Source organism: Aplysia californica, unplaced genomic scaffold (assembly GCF_000002075.1).
Source record: "Aplysia californica isolate F4 #8 unplaced genomic scaffold, AplCal3.0 scaffold00241, whole genome shotgun sequence".
Classification (NCBI taxonomy): domain Eukaryota; kingdom Metazoa; phylum Mollusca; class Gastropoda; order Aplysiida; family Aplysiidae; genus Aplysia; species Aplysia californica.
The window spans coordinates 728832-743941 of NW_004797511.1; the positions used below are offsets into that span (position 1 = coordinate 728832).

At 41.9% G+C, this 15110-nt stretch overlaps 1 protein-coding gene and 1 long non-coding RNA gene across 4 annotated transcripts in view; one reads left to right on the forward strand and one right to left on the reverse strand.

The window, feature by feature from the left end:
• The window catches only part of LOC101849293, a 14566-nt gene extending 9758 nt beyond the window's left edge, over positions 1 to 4808 (reverse strand). Inside the window, exons 1-2 of the long non-coding RNA XR_004858634.1 lie at positions 4722 to 4808; positions 1293 to 1417 (exon numbers count right to left, since the gene is read on the reverse strand). This is a non-coding gene — a long non-coding RNA (uncharacterized LOC101849293). The remainder of the gene's footprint in view (positions 1 to 1292; positions 1418 to 4721) is intronic.
• LOC106012009 overlaps positions 1 to 5061 on the forward strand; it is a 14832-nt gene extending 9771 nt beyond the window's left edge. For 2 of the 3 annotated variants that reach the window (XR_004858633.1, XR_004858632.1), the window contains exons 2-3: positions 1353 to 1441; positions 4743 to 5053. Coding sequence is in view for 1 of the 3 variants with exons in the window: in XM_035970249.1 (XP_035826142.1) it covers positions 1353 to 1420; positions 4743 to 5022 (348 nt within the window). In the remaining 2 variants the exon portion in view is untranslated. Of the gene's footprint in view, positions 1 to 1352; positions 1442 to 4742 lie in introns of all 3 variants that reach the window. The other variant, XM_035970249.1, reaches the window with a different exon arrangement.
• Positions 5062 to 15110: the final 10049 nt, after the last annotated feature.

The window sequence follows — 15110 nt, forward strand, 5'->3', positions numbered from 1 at the left end:
CCCCATTTCTATCCTTCACCAAAGCTGTGTACGATATTCGTGTGTCGTATTTTATTACACGAATAACTTGTGTATTTCTTACACCTCTATGTGGAAGGAGTCTCTCTCTCTCTCTCTCTCTTTCTCTCTCACTCACTCTCTTTGTCTGTCTGCCTCTCTCTCTCTCTCCCTTCTCCCTCCCCCCCCCTCTCTTCTCTCTCTGTCCCTTCCTCTGGGTGGCTCCTCTCCCTTTCTCTGTTTATTTCAAATGTATCTCTCTATCTAGAACCCTCGTGCCACTCCATTCCACTCTGTCTCTCTTTTCTCCCCAATGTACTCTTAATTTTTAACATTTGTTACACCACTGTCTTCTCTCCAGTTTCACATTCATAATCTCTTCCACATCTCTCTCTGTCAGTCTCCCCCCCCCCCACCTCTCTGTCTGTTGCTTGTGTCTCTCTCTCTCTCTCTCTCTCTCTCTCTCTCTCTCTGTGTCTCTCTCTCTCTCTCTCTCTCTCACTCCGTGTCCACCTCCCATTCTTTCTCTTACCCTCTGAAACTCTATGTAGATGATTGGCGGTTGCTATTATGTGATTAGCTTCTTCTATCCTTCCGAACATCTATCGTCCTTTTCTCCCCTTCTTCTTTTTTTTAATGTTTATTTGTTACTCTCTTGTTACATCTCTAATCTTCTCATTGTAATTCCTTCTCTTGTTCACTTCAACGATATATATCCCTTCTTCTATTATTATTATTACATGTATTACTTACTTGTTCACTTGTAGATAGAGTAGGTAAAGTACTCTAATGCACAGAGAGAGAGAGAGAGAGAGAGAGAGAGAGAGAGAGAGAGAGAGAGAGAGAGGGAGAGAGAGAGAGGGAGGGAGGGAGGGAGGGAGGGGGCGAGTGGAGTGCTATAGTTTTACCACATGTCTTTTAACAAAATGTAGACAAATAGATTCTAATGTGGACCTGGGCATTTATGCATCTTTTTTTAAAATACAAGAACTCACAAGTTTGTGAGCCGCTACATGTACTACGCAGGCGACTCTGGATCGAATTGAAGCATCTTGAATTTGTTTCTACTGAGACATTTCTATGGGCCTGCACCCTTTTCACACTGCGAGTACAGTTGAAAATGGACGTTAAATCGGAATTTGTGCTTCTTAAATAAACTTGTTTCACTGAAAGCATCGTTGAAATTAAATATCTATCAAAATAGGCCCTTCAAAACTAAATCACTTTCCTTGAGCCGGTACTATGGGTATACAATGGAGATAATAAATTAAATAATACATGTATGATAGTCTTACCTATCTTCCAAACATGTGGCTAATCCAATGTTTTCCCTGTTCTTTTCTTCTCTTCCACAGATCACCCGAGACATCCCTGACGAGAAGAAGCTGACGGAATGGCGGAGGAACAGCCCAGAACTTTCCTGGTGAGAGCGGAGGAGACTGAGGTAGAGAGTGGAGAGTTTTGGTTTGTATCTGAGGGGAGGGGGGAGAAGAGGAAGAGGGTTGTAGATGGGGAGGAGGGGAGTAGGAAGAGGAGTAGAGATAGTGAGGTATGGTTGGGGGAGGAGGTGATGGGAGTGGTAGTGGGTGAGAAAGTGGGTGTGGGGGAAGAGGTGGGTGAGGGAGAGGTCGGTGAGGGAGAGGTGTTGGGTGAGGGTGAGGAAGTGGCACAGCCGATAGTTGGGCGGGTTGTGCTTGGACACCAGGGAGCAGAGACAGAGGTGATGGGTCAACGGGTTGTAGGAGAGCAGGCAGAAGAAGAGGAGTGTGTTGATTTTCTTGATATTGTGGTGGGTGAGGGTGAAGTAGAGGGTGAGGAAGTGGGTGATGTAGAGGGTGATGTAGAGGGTGAGGGAGAGGGTGAGGGAGAGGTAGTGGGTGTGGTAGTGGATGAGGGAGAGGTAGTGGGTGAGGGTGAGGTAGTGTGCGATCGAGAGGTTGTGGGTGTGGATGAAGTTGTTCGTGTGGGTGAGGGTGAGGAGGTGGCACAGCCGATAGTTGGGCGGGTTGTGCTAGGGCACCAGGGGGCAGAGACAGAGGCGATGGGTCAACGGGTTGTAGGAGAGCAGGCAGTGGGCCAGGTGGTGATAGAGCAACCAGTGACGGGGCCTCAGATAGTGGGACAGGTGACTAACGGACAACAGCTGGTGGGGCTAGTGCTGGTCGGGGAGGAGGTGGAGCGGCAGGTGAGGGGGCAGCAGGTGGTGGGTCAGGTGATGGACGGGGAGCAGATGGTGGGTCCGCTCCTCATGGGTCAGCCGGGGGCGGGGGGTGGCGTGTCAGGGGAGGTTGTGACTTTACGGGTGGAGCGGGAGGGAAGAGAGGAGGTTCGCTGGCTGCTCTATAACGGGGAGGTGCATGTGGCCAGGTTTAAGTTGGAGGAGGAGGAAGAAGAGGAGTGTGTTGATTTTCTTGATATTTGCCTTGGCAGGCCTAGCAGGCAGAGAAGAGGCTGAAAGAAGTCCCCCGGATGACAGAAGATGCATCTGAGAGCCAAAGGACACGTTTTAGAATTCTTACATGTCCGTGTTTACAAGAACTTGGTGAACTTGGTATTGTGTTCTTTCTCTCTCTCCCTCTCACTTCCCCCCTCTCTATCAACCTATCTCTCTCTCCCCCTCTCACTTCCCCCTTTCAATCTTTCTCTTTCTCTCTTTCCCTCTCTCCCCTGTCTCTTTCTTTCTTTCTCTCTCTACCCCTCTCCTTCGCTCTGTCACTTTCACTCCTCTCCCTTTCTCCCTCTCTCTCTTTCTTTCTTTCTCTCGCTCTCTCTCTCTCTCTTTCCTTCCCTCCCACTCTCTCTGTCTTTCTCTCCCTCTCTTAACCCTCTCTCTCTTTGTCTCTCCTCCTGTCTCTTTTCTTATTTCTCCCCCCCCTCTCTGTGTCTTTCTCTCTCTCTCTCTCTCTCTCTCTCTCTCTCTCTCTCTCTCTCTCTTTCTCTCTCTCCCCCATCTCTCCCTCCCCACCACCACCCTTTTCTCGTGTCTCTTTCCTACTTTCTCTCTCCCCCTCGACACCCCCACACCTTTTACCATCTATTTCTTTGGTTCTGTTTCCACTCTTACCTTTCTTCGTTTTCTCTGCTATGTTGTGTGTGTATTTGAGTTTACATGTACAAAGTAGGCCTAATTAATGTATATAATTTTTTTAACAAGCTAGATTAACGGTCTTTAGAAGTGCGTTAATATTTATAACAAAATCACTACTCACTGTATTATTTATTATTATTATTACTACATAATTCCAATACGTTTAAATTGTTATTTTTATGATTTAACTAATATTATTAAGTTATTGTTGTTACTATTATTATTTACTATTAATATCATTATTGTTGTTATTATTATTATTACTATTACTGTTTTTGTTGTTATAACTACCCACTAGATAAGACGCCCTAACACTGGAATGCCGAGCTAGGTAGTGCGCCAGTCTCAGTAGAATGTGGTTTCTGATTATATCGCTAAGCTAACACTAACCCTTTATTTTTGTTATTCTCTTTATCCAAGGCCAGTCAAATATAACTTTCCTGTTAGCTTTTGTGGCTTATTGGAACAATGGGAACAAAGACAGATGTTTATTTGCCACTGACATTTTAAGTACATGATGTGTGTGTGTGTGTGTGTGTGTGTGTGTGTGTGTGTGTGTGTGTGTGTGTGTGTGTGTGTGTGTGTGTGTGTGTGTGTGTGTGTGTGTGTGTGTAAACGGATTAGGGGGGGGGGGGGTGTCGTGGCGTTAAGACAGAGTTGAAGGAGATTGGCAAGATTGATTTGTAAACTTGGGGAATGTTGTCGTTGTTTTTTTGTTTTTTTCTGGGCATGGGATAGTTTTTATTACTCAATTTGTTTTGGTATTTGATGTCATGATGGGTCATGATTCAAAGGGGAACTGAACCTTGACCCGTCTTGGTAGTTAATGAAAATTTAATAATTGTTTATCAGCTAGTAGGACAACAATACATACACATTTTTTTTAGTTATCAGGACAACAGATTTTTCGGGAAGGTCGGGTGGAGGTACTTAGGGAAAAGAATGAGGTTTACTTTTTACTTAGAAACAGTAAAATATTTTTTTTCCCTGATTAATCATTGATTTCAGGATTTTCCTATACTTTGAAACAATATTATTTATAAGTGTCGTTTTACACCTACATCCTTTAGAAGTTATCTTATGTTTTCTTCTCATCCTCCTCCTCTTCTTCTTTTTCTTCTTCTTCTCCTTCTTCTTCTTCTTCTTCTTCTTCTTCTTCTTCTTCTTCTTCTTCTTCTTCTTGACTGGCCTTAGATAATATGTGTTCTTTTCTCTTTGGTCTGTCCTCCTACTAACTAATGTCACCGGTAGATGAGACTGAGCGCACACATGTAGGACATTTTTGACTATGGTGACGAAGAAACTAAATTTGGTTGCTCCACTAGGGAGTGGGAATGTGGGAAAATGCCCGCCTCGTGACTCATTTGGAGCAGAGGATGTTAGAATTTTTAAAAATACAACTGTTCAAACTAACCGTGTTAGGTAACCTTAGTTAGTTCGAATTCATGTACTTTCAAATTTTATGTATATAAAATGTTGTCCCTGCTTTTGCTTTGTTTTAGTTTTAACAACATGCACTAACTCATTTTGTCAGTTTTGTATTTCACTACTAAGTCAGCAAATTTCAACGATGGCGTCGAATAATGCGTAGAACGGGCATGGGACAAAATTCTAGAAAAAAAATAATTTTACTAACCTTTTTTTTTGTCTCCCAAAGTCCAACCCTTGGTCCTCGTCCTGGGAGATGGAAACAGAACAGAGTAGAGGTTTTCTGGGTTCGGGTGAGGTACGGTGTGACGTCATGTCACGTGGGCGTTACGCTAGCCGTGAAGGCCGACCTTGGTAACCTTAACATGTTGCTGGCTGATGGGGCTCTGGTGAAGCTGTGGCAGGCAGAAAGACCTGACAGTGGATGGATAGAACACTTTACTTTCATCATAATGTATGTGTGTCTGGAGAAAGGTTCCGTAAGACGCATTTGCTCGAACTATGTATAAACAGAACATCAATATATTAAAACTAAAGATTAAAAAAAACAAAACCGTTGAACTTTCAAAATCATTCTTTTGTTTACAAAAAATGAGTTCATGAAAAATTATTCTTTAGGGAATTATCTATCTTTATTTTTAAGGCTTTGCGTTTACGCTTATAATGTATTTTGAAGATGTTTCTTTGCCCCACGTTATCTTACATTGTAACAACGATTGTGTGGGAACATTTGCTGTCAGAGACTACATTGGCGTAAGGTTTCTACACCCCATTCATTCATACAAACAAACCCTTCAAACTGTACCAAAATTTAGGTCAGCTTGTGACCTATCTCGATCTGGGAATAGCACATTAGTGTAACAAAAACAGTTAAGGATGGTATGTTTCGATCATCTGTACCCTGTTTCACTTTACTTCATGAGCAAAGCAAAGTCACTCTTAGTACTAAAATTGTCATATTATACGACAATTTCTACTATTTATCTGGCCCCACGGAAAATTGCATTTTTGAAATAGAACTGACCGGTCACGATGGCGGGCCCGACAAGACGCTTGTACATGTATGACTTTCCTTTTTTTTTACAAGTGACAGCACAGGACAAATTGATTTATTTTCATTCCGGTTACCGTGTACGTAGATACTGAGACTAGGTGCCCGATTACCGCCGTGTATGCGTATGTAGACACATGCATCATGTACGATTACGAACAATATTCACACACGCGCGCACACACACACATACACACATACACATACACACACACACACACACACACACGTACACCTTACACGCGCACACACATGCACACCACACACACACACCTACTTTCTAGCACACGCGCACGCTTACACACATTAGATCTTTAGGTGTAGTATCTTTGGTCTCGTTTGTGTTGTAATGTTTCCGGCATGAAGTTCCGGTTAGATCTATAGCTTTTAGAATACACCCAGTAGGCTACACTCGCACCATTCCGTATTAAAAATTCTGTTAAAATTAAAGCGTTGATGCATTTTTGCCTAAAATTGCAAGAAATTGCGAAAATTGCAAAAATAATGCGGGTTTATTGCAGAACTCGACGAAAAACGCGGCCGCACGACCACAATTTCCTAGGGGGGCAAATTTATTCATAAAATTCAACCCATTCATATTTGTATGGAATTACATTCGACTTGATTGTTAAAGAGGTTTATCAAATCACCGTATGCGAAATGAAATGTCTCCGCAAAACCCTTAACATCACAAGACGAGACAGGCAGAGAAATGAAGAAGTAAGAGCAGCTATCGGCACTGAGTCCTGCCTGTGTTACATAGAAAGACAGAGGATAAAATGGTTTGGCCACCTGTCACGCATGTCACCTGACCAGCCAGCCTATTGAGAGCCTACAACACCAAGCACTTGGGCTATAAAGGAAGAGGAAGACCATGCAAAAAGTGGATCGAGGGTGTCAAGGAAACCCTAAGAAAACCTAACATCACAACTGAAAGAGCTGCGGAGTTGGCCTACCATAGAAAACTGCATCTCACGGCAACAGATGATGAAAAAGTAAAAGTAAAGGCAGTACCAACTCGAGATGCCAAACTCACTTATTTTGGTGATGTAAAACACAACAACAACAACAACAACAACAACAACCAAATGAACAGCTTTGGTGTCTCCACGATTATGTAAAAGATTTAGTCAGTTTCTAAATCCCTACGAACATTCAACACGAGTTCACTGGTAGTTTCTTTTTGTCTAAGAAATATCCATATAGTCTACTCGAATAGTCACATGATATGACTGTTTTACTTTTGTAAGTTGTGTGATTGTCTTCAGTTTGGTAGGGACAAAAACTTCCCTGCCCTTGACATTGTGGTTCTTCTTGCACTGTGTACTGCTTCGCCTTCGTGTTGAACCACATTAGTTGTATGTCATCTTCCAGTTAAAACGACCTGCACTCAAGCCTGACCTTACCACAGAATTACAGAAAGTTAGAATGGTAGGCCTACATGTAGTGGAGAAATAGAACAAGTTTCAGCACATATTCCAGAGTTTTTAGATGAAGAACCTTGCCTTCCACCATCTAAAGAAGGACAAATATTCGTTTCTTACTTCTATCTTTACTACCGAATCTATCTACCATCCATCCATCCATCTATCTATTTATTTATCTATCTGTGTGTGTGTATGTGTGTGTGTGTGTGCGTGTGTGTATGTTAGTGATATTCAGATACTCACAAACATCATTCTGTCACTGGAAACGAGAAAAAGAGTACTGGAAAGTTACATCGAGCCAATCCTATTATACGGGTGCGAAGCATGGACAACAATCAATATATAGCTGGAAAGAACAATTGTGGTTCATAAGACGCATACTACATATCCCATAGGCAGCTAGAAAAACAAATGAAGAAGTCGTGGTTGAAGCAAATTGCAGAAGACAGCTTATGACGAATATAATATAAGAAAACGACAGGCGCATTTCTTCTGACACACAATGCGGAAAGAAGCATTGGAGAATATTGTAACAAAAGGCAAGTTTGATGGAAAGAGAGGCAGAGGCAGACACTTCTCAGAAAGAGGGAAAAGATACTGGACAAGATGACAACATGGCTTGGAGTATGAGCAGCAAGAACAACAGACACCATTGCTGCAACACAAGACAGAGTGAAGTGGAGGTCTATGATCGCCCACGCCAGTCGGCAAGGCACCGGATGATGATAATAATGATTGAGATATATTAATTCGGGTTTTCTCAGTCTGAGAGTACGTTTCACGCGAACAGGCGGCTATGGCGGCAGGCGGAAGTGTATGTGACACCGAGGCTCGACCGGAAAATCAAGATCTGCTTTCGTTACTACCCAGAAGTTTGTCAGTAATAATAGTCTGATAACGCACCATTTGTAACATGCAGGTTCTGCATTACAAACGTGGTGTCCCTATGAAAATGCTGTCACTTGTGGGGGCAAAAAAAAAAAGAATGTTATACAAGCCTAGCGTCTTGTGGGGCTCACCATTGTGACCGGTCAGTGAACCTGCACGCGTTCTGAGCGCTGCGAAGTACAGGACTCCGGAATGGGGGGGAGATTATTGATTTTTTTAAAAGATACACTCAACGATTGGAGGGGGGGGGGATGGTGGCTGGGACCAAAAAAAAAGACAGAGATAGAGAAAGGCACTTGAGGCCGTACTTTGAACAGCCGCTTAAGCTTTGGAACGTGCCTGCTTGACCCCATATAGAGAACGCTGTTGCACGAGGCCATTTATCATTAAGTGTATATATGCAGTCTTCATAACAGCATAATACACACGGGAGGCACTGTCCAAAATTTTACTGAAGTGTCATTCTTGAAATAGGATGTGACATGGGAGCTTGCTGGTAGACCCACTAATAATGCTAAAGGCGTGAGAGACATTTTACCTCATATTTCTAGATCACGCTGGACAAATTATGAGACAGAGAGTGCGGGAGGGAGAGAGAGAAAGAGAGAGAGAGAGAGAGAGAGAGAGAGAGAGAGAGAGAGAGAGAGAGAGAGAGACAGAGAGAGACAGAGAGAGACAGACAGACAGACAGACAGACAGACAGACAGACAGACAGACAGACAGACAGACAGACAGACAGACAGACAGACAGACAGACAGACAGACAGACAGACAGAGAGGGCGGGGCAGCGTACGGTTCTATAATCGTCACCATCATCATCACTATCATCATATGTAATTTAGTGTTAAGTGTACGGCTTTCAATAACATTGCATTCGTATCCTCCTAGTAAAATTACATGTTACAATGTGGACTTTGCTACTTTGTACCAACTGGGAGTTCTAACGTACACTGGGGATTTGAGCGCATCTGTTTCCAAGTCTGAATCACTTGCGACATCAAACAGGAGGAGTAAGTAGAAGCACTGCTTTGGTACAACCGAAACGTGAAAACAAGGCCGCAGACAGCTTTGGGCGGCATTGGGAAGAATGTAGTTTGGATTCCGCGAGAAACATCAGTGCCGCTCCTCACTGGTGTGTCCTCAATGACAGCTTTATCTATGTGGGACGCAACGGTTTTCATTAAGGGATTCTTTAAATTTCACTGCCTCTGGCAGTGCGCTTACGGAAGCGTGAGAGAACGGTTTTCTCTACGTGGTCACCCTTAAGTGCGCGTTGGTTCAGGCCTTGTACTTGTATGAAATCGGGAACCGTCATAAACTTGTAAGCGTGTTATTGAAATTAGGGGCTTAATGACTTTGGAGAAATGGCCAAGTACGTGTAATTGGAGGCCACTGCTCATGTTGCAATAAGGTGAGATTAACTCAAGTTTACAAATATTTCAAGATACCACCACTGTGACCGATTATATGAATATATGGGTGCATGAACGTCAAACTCTGAAAGGGGGCTCTCGTGGCCTCGAGGTTAAGGTGTTGGCCTCTCATTCAAAGGTCCCGGGTTCGAATCCGGGTAGTGACCGAACAATTTTCTTCTCTAAATTTGTCTCCTTTCACCTCCTTTCCTGCTCTCTAGCAATGTTCTGTCGTCTGCTTTCGTCTCCTCTTTCTGCCCCACCTTCCTCATCTCCTTTGCCCCCCTCTCTGGGCTCCTGATTCTTTCTACAGCCTTTCTACTGCTACTCATTGGCTTCTTCTTACTGCTGTCTTTCAGCCACACCCCTGATCTTCTGGTAAGAAAGATCTACACCTAGCCTTCTCGGACCAGGGCGAAAAATCTCGGAGGGCCCGTGTGCAAGTTGCGCACGTTAAAGATACCTTGGTGGTCTAAAATCGATAAGAGTATGCTTCGGCCGCCACACAGGCAAAATTCAAAATGTCCTACCAACTGAAAAAAGTTTAATGTGATCCGCGCTCATATGACCGTATGCAGTTGCTAGCGCCGTAAAACACTTACAAAAACAAAAAGCAAACAAAACTCGGAAGGCAAGGATGAAAAATTAAAGCACAGCCGCCAAAACAAGTCTAATTGAACTAATGACAAGGAAGCTTGAAAGTCCCACAATGTTACAGCGAGAAACATTCACTGCAAGACAACCAAACATGATACAGTGGGTGCCACATTCTATGAGGTAACATTCAACGAGAAGTCGGCTCCAACGAGGCAATCCTTAATCCCTGATTTTTTTCTTCTATATTTTTATTTCTTTCTAAATGTACGTCAGCTCTAACTCTAACGAGGTAGCAAACAGACCAAAGTCGCTTTCAACGAGGTCGCGATAACCAAATAAAAGCAAATAACTGCCCCAAAAGCGAAGGATTTTTCTCCTTTCTCTCCATCTCATGCGAAGCACAAGGCCCATCCTCGATTCCTAACACATTGTATTGCTAGATCTAGGCTTAGGGTGCCTCCTAATATCGGCCCCAAAGCTAAGAGGATGGGCAAGGGTTAGCGTACGGTGAGGATGGGAGGGGGTGAGTGGGACTGCGATGCGGGATGTGTGAAACTGGATGAACTTTGGATGGGTAGGTCTAGATCAAGTCCATTTTTTTTCAATGTCCTTTTCTTCCCCTAATCAGAAAATTCAAACTCCGGACTTGACTTTATGTAGATATAGGCCTAGATGTGAGAGGGTATGTTTCCACACGAGAAGTGTTCAGGGAAAACATATTTCAAAATGCAGAAATCGCCAGAACACAGCTCAAACACGCGCATACTGATGCTGTTTGAGATTTTCCTCATCAGAGTGAACAACTGTTTTAATTACTGGTATATCTATCTATCTCTATTGAAAAATTGTGTAACCAGCTTTGTCTTCTTCTCTCTTCCCAGCTCTTTCAGTTCACGTGCGTATTGCCCCCACCCCCCTCTGTCCCGTTGCTATGGTAAATGTCGCCTCCCCTATCTTACTTTTATCTTTACTCCCGAATCTATCTACCATCCACCCATTCATCCATCCATCGATCCATCCATCTATCTATTTATCTAACTTTGTGTGTATGTGTGTGTGTGTATGTGTGTGTGTGTGTGTGTGTGTGTGTGTGCGCGCGCGTGTGTGTGTGTCTCCCTTATCTGTGGCGACTCAGAACTACAGACAGTCACAAGGGGCCGAAAGGACATTAGAAATAAAAGTCACCCACAGAAGGAAGATTAAAATGACATTCTAGTGCGTGATCAGAACTCACCCACACACAAATGTAAATTTATATACCCCCCCCCCCCCTCTGGAAACAAATAACAACAACAACAACAACAACAAAAGCATCAGTAACCCAAACGTAAAACAAAACAACGAATTATTAATTATCAATAAATAAATACGCATCCATCAACCATCAAACTGTCCGTTCTTAATACGATTTTGTTGATATGTGAATGACACTTTCGCCCCTCAGTCTGTTAGCTTTTCTTTCGGTTAGACCAGTGCTTGCCAAACTGGACGACCTAGATCTAGCCCACGAGTTTGTCATTATTTTATGCCATGCTTGGAAAAACTTGTCGGTGGGAGAATTTTAGTCTCTTAAAGGTGGCAAAAGTTAACAAACACATAAGCAAGAACAGAGCCATTGAGCAAGACTGTCAGTCGTGCTTCTAAAACAGCAACACGCTAGACCAAGATCCTTTGCACTCGAGGCTTCTGGGTAAAAACTGAACGACGCGGACACGCCATTTCTGATAGACGCCATCTTGTCGTGTGCGGACATTTTGCTTGTTCTCTCTGACATTTTTGGTGTTTGACGGCTAGTTGCGCTGTGACAGTCGATAGAAAGTTTACACAAGTGTTGCTTTGAGGTACAGTTCACACCAGTGTTGCTTTGCTGTTTTTTCCTGTCGTTTACAAGCTTCAGTCGAGTCAAGAGTCCGGAGTCTTCGCTGACCGAGGTTCTACTACTCTGGTAAGTAAAATTTAACATTTTGTCACTAGATTATGTCTGAGACGGCTTTTTACGAGTTCATGTTCCATTATTTCTTTGTTCATATACTGCAACTTTGATAGTTGATATATAAATAGTTATTTTATGTCAATTTTCTATCGCTGTATTCCATAGTGAACACAGTTCTCTGATAGTGATACACACCCTGCCATATTTTTCTCTCGGTCACACAGGCCACCAAGCCTCGTTACCTGTCTCTCTTTCTTTCTCTAATCCCCCTCCCCATATTCTTTCTTTTCTCTCTCTCTCTCTCTCTCTCTCTCTCTCTCTCCTCTCTCTCTCTCTCTCTCTGTCTCTCTCTCTCTGGATTTAATCTGTATGACAGACATTACGGGGGGGTCTATATTGAATAATTTATTTGTAGATTTGGAATCCGGACATTTGGGATTGCCTTGTTAGTGAAACAACTTCCTGGGCCTTCGGCATATTGTGGTAGGGTGGCCAGTTCCTTTCCATACCGCCTTTACTTCCCCAACTTGAAGTCAGGTACCCATTACTGCTGGGTGGGCAGGAGAGGGCGAAAAAAAATCTGCGTCCGAACTGAGACTCGAGCCCGGACTTTTCGCTTCGGAGACGAGTGCACTAACCGCTCCGCCACCGCACCCTCACCAAAGATATTGATATATATTTTTATATACATAACCAGTAATCAGTTTTCACGGAAATTAAAATCAGTAATAAGTTGCCCCCGAAAATGATGTACGAAGCCAATAAAAAATTGTTGAAATTGAACGTAATCAGTAATAAATTGCCTCCAAAATAGATTATACGTAACCAGTAATAAATTGACACTGAAATAGGTATACGTAACTAGTAATAAATAGCCTTAGAAAATGATATACGGAACCTGTAATAAATTGCCACATATATAGATACGTAACCAGTAATAAACCACCATTGAAATAGACATGTACGTAACCAGTGATAAATTGACAAAATCAGTAATAACTTGTCCCGGTAATTATATACATAATCAGTAATAAATTGTCACGGAAATTGATAGATCTATACGTAATCAGTAATAAATTGTCACCGAAATAGATATATAAGTAACCGCAAATAAATAGCACCAAAATAATACACAACCAGTTATTAATTGCCACTGAAAATGGTATACTTCCAACGTTAAATTGCCACCGATTCAAAATTGATATTCGTAACCAGTAATGATTGCTGAAATATAAACACAATCAGCAATAAATTGTCACCGAAATAGATATACGCAATCTGTAGGAAACTGCAACAGAAATAGATACGTAACTAGTGATAAATTGTCACCGAAGTAGATATACGTAATCTGTAGTAAATTGCCACAGAAATCGATACATACGTAACTAGAATAAATTGTCACCGAAGTAGATATACTTAACCTGTAAGAAACGCCCAAAAAATAGATGTACGTAACTAGGAATAAACTGTCACCGAAATAGATGTAACCAGTAATAAATTGTCACCGAAATACATATACGTAACAAGTAATACGTTGCCACCAGCATTGATATATGTGGCCAGTAATAAATTGCCACTGATACTGAATATAATAGGTAAGAGGTTTAAAATTGCAACCGCTAACGATGATCACATAATTGGTAATAAATTTACAATAATGTTCATATACATAAACAAAGATTAAATTGCCATCAGTGTTGACATTCATAACTAGTAATAAAGAGATAAGATAAGATAATACCCGTATTGTCCCAGAGGGAAATTTTTCTTGGATTTACAGGACCGTAGAAGCACATGCAGGTATATATTTTATATTACTTTCATTATAATGGAAAGAAAAGTAAAGCTGACAAAATGTACATTATATCACATCAGATGCATTATTCAACCACATGCGAGAATTCAATTACAAGACCTTTAGAGTTCTATAGATACTCGAATAAAAAATTGCCATCGACACAGCTAAATTACAAACGCTTTGTGAGAAATTAATTGCACACACTAGAAATTAACGTATCAAGATTTAATTTGTAGGTGTAACCAGAAATCAAGAGCTATCCTATTCAAAGGCAACAAGAAATAAATAGTCATAATTATTTTTACATGTAAACTGAAATTTTATAACTATCAGCATTATTGTGCTCAAACAGAAATTAGTTGCAACTGACGTTTATATATACATAGCCAGAAAGTAATTGTCACTAGAATTTGTACGCGTTACAAGAAATTAATTGTCAATTACATTAATACGCATAAATTGAAATTAATTGTCAATTACATTAATACGCATAAATTGAAATTAATTGTCAATTACATTAATATGCATAAATTGAAATTAATTGCGATCACAGGTAATATGAGTAATCAGATGTTAATTACCGCTAACATTGAATACACATACACACACACACACAAGAGTTATGGGCTATAATTTAAAGTTAGAGTTGCTTCTCTTACATTACTATCTTTTTCAGCAATCAATACATTTTATATAAAATCTTAATTTTATTATTGAGCTCAAGACTCACAACTGCCTGCGCACCTCCTATTTACCTACATTATTACCGGGTTCTCTCCCCTGTCTATCAGTTGCTTCAGAAAAATGCATGTAACAGGCCTAGCGGTTTTTGAATCTCGGACAGGGCGTACTACGTGAAGTCATTGAAGGTGTCCTATTTTTCATGCTCTTGCTTTACTATACTGGCTATGAAAGTGTTGTTGGAACTATTGATGTGAGGTTGTAATACTGTAATCCGTCTTTTTCTCTCTGTTTCAGTACATAATCATGTGCATACTGTACATCATACAAGCAAGCAAACCTTATCTTGGCCCACTTATCTACATCCATGAGCACCCCTGCCCCTCCTTTCTGGATTACAGTTCCTTCTTGTAGCCCTCCCCCCCCCTTCCCCCTCACACGTGCACACTATAACACAGGTACTCTTTTTTCTCACATGTCTGTGTCTCAGTCTTTTGTTTTCCTTCTCCTTGTGCACATCATCCCTCCCCTCAACTAGGTCTACTCACACACAGATACTCAATCTATGCCCCCCCCCCTCCTCTCTCTCTCCCTCCCTTCCCAACCCCCCCTCTCTTTCTCTCTCTCTCTATCTCTATCTCACACACACATACACACACACTAGTATTGTCCACTCTGTCCATTCTTTCACTTTTGTTTTGTGCCCCAGATATTATTTCTATGGCCCCGACAGCCCCCCCCCCCCCCAATCTCTCTCTCCCCCCCACCCCTCTCTCGCTCTCGTTACTTTTGTACCTCTGACGATGATA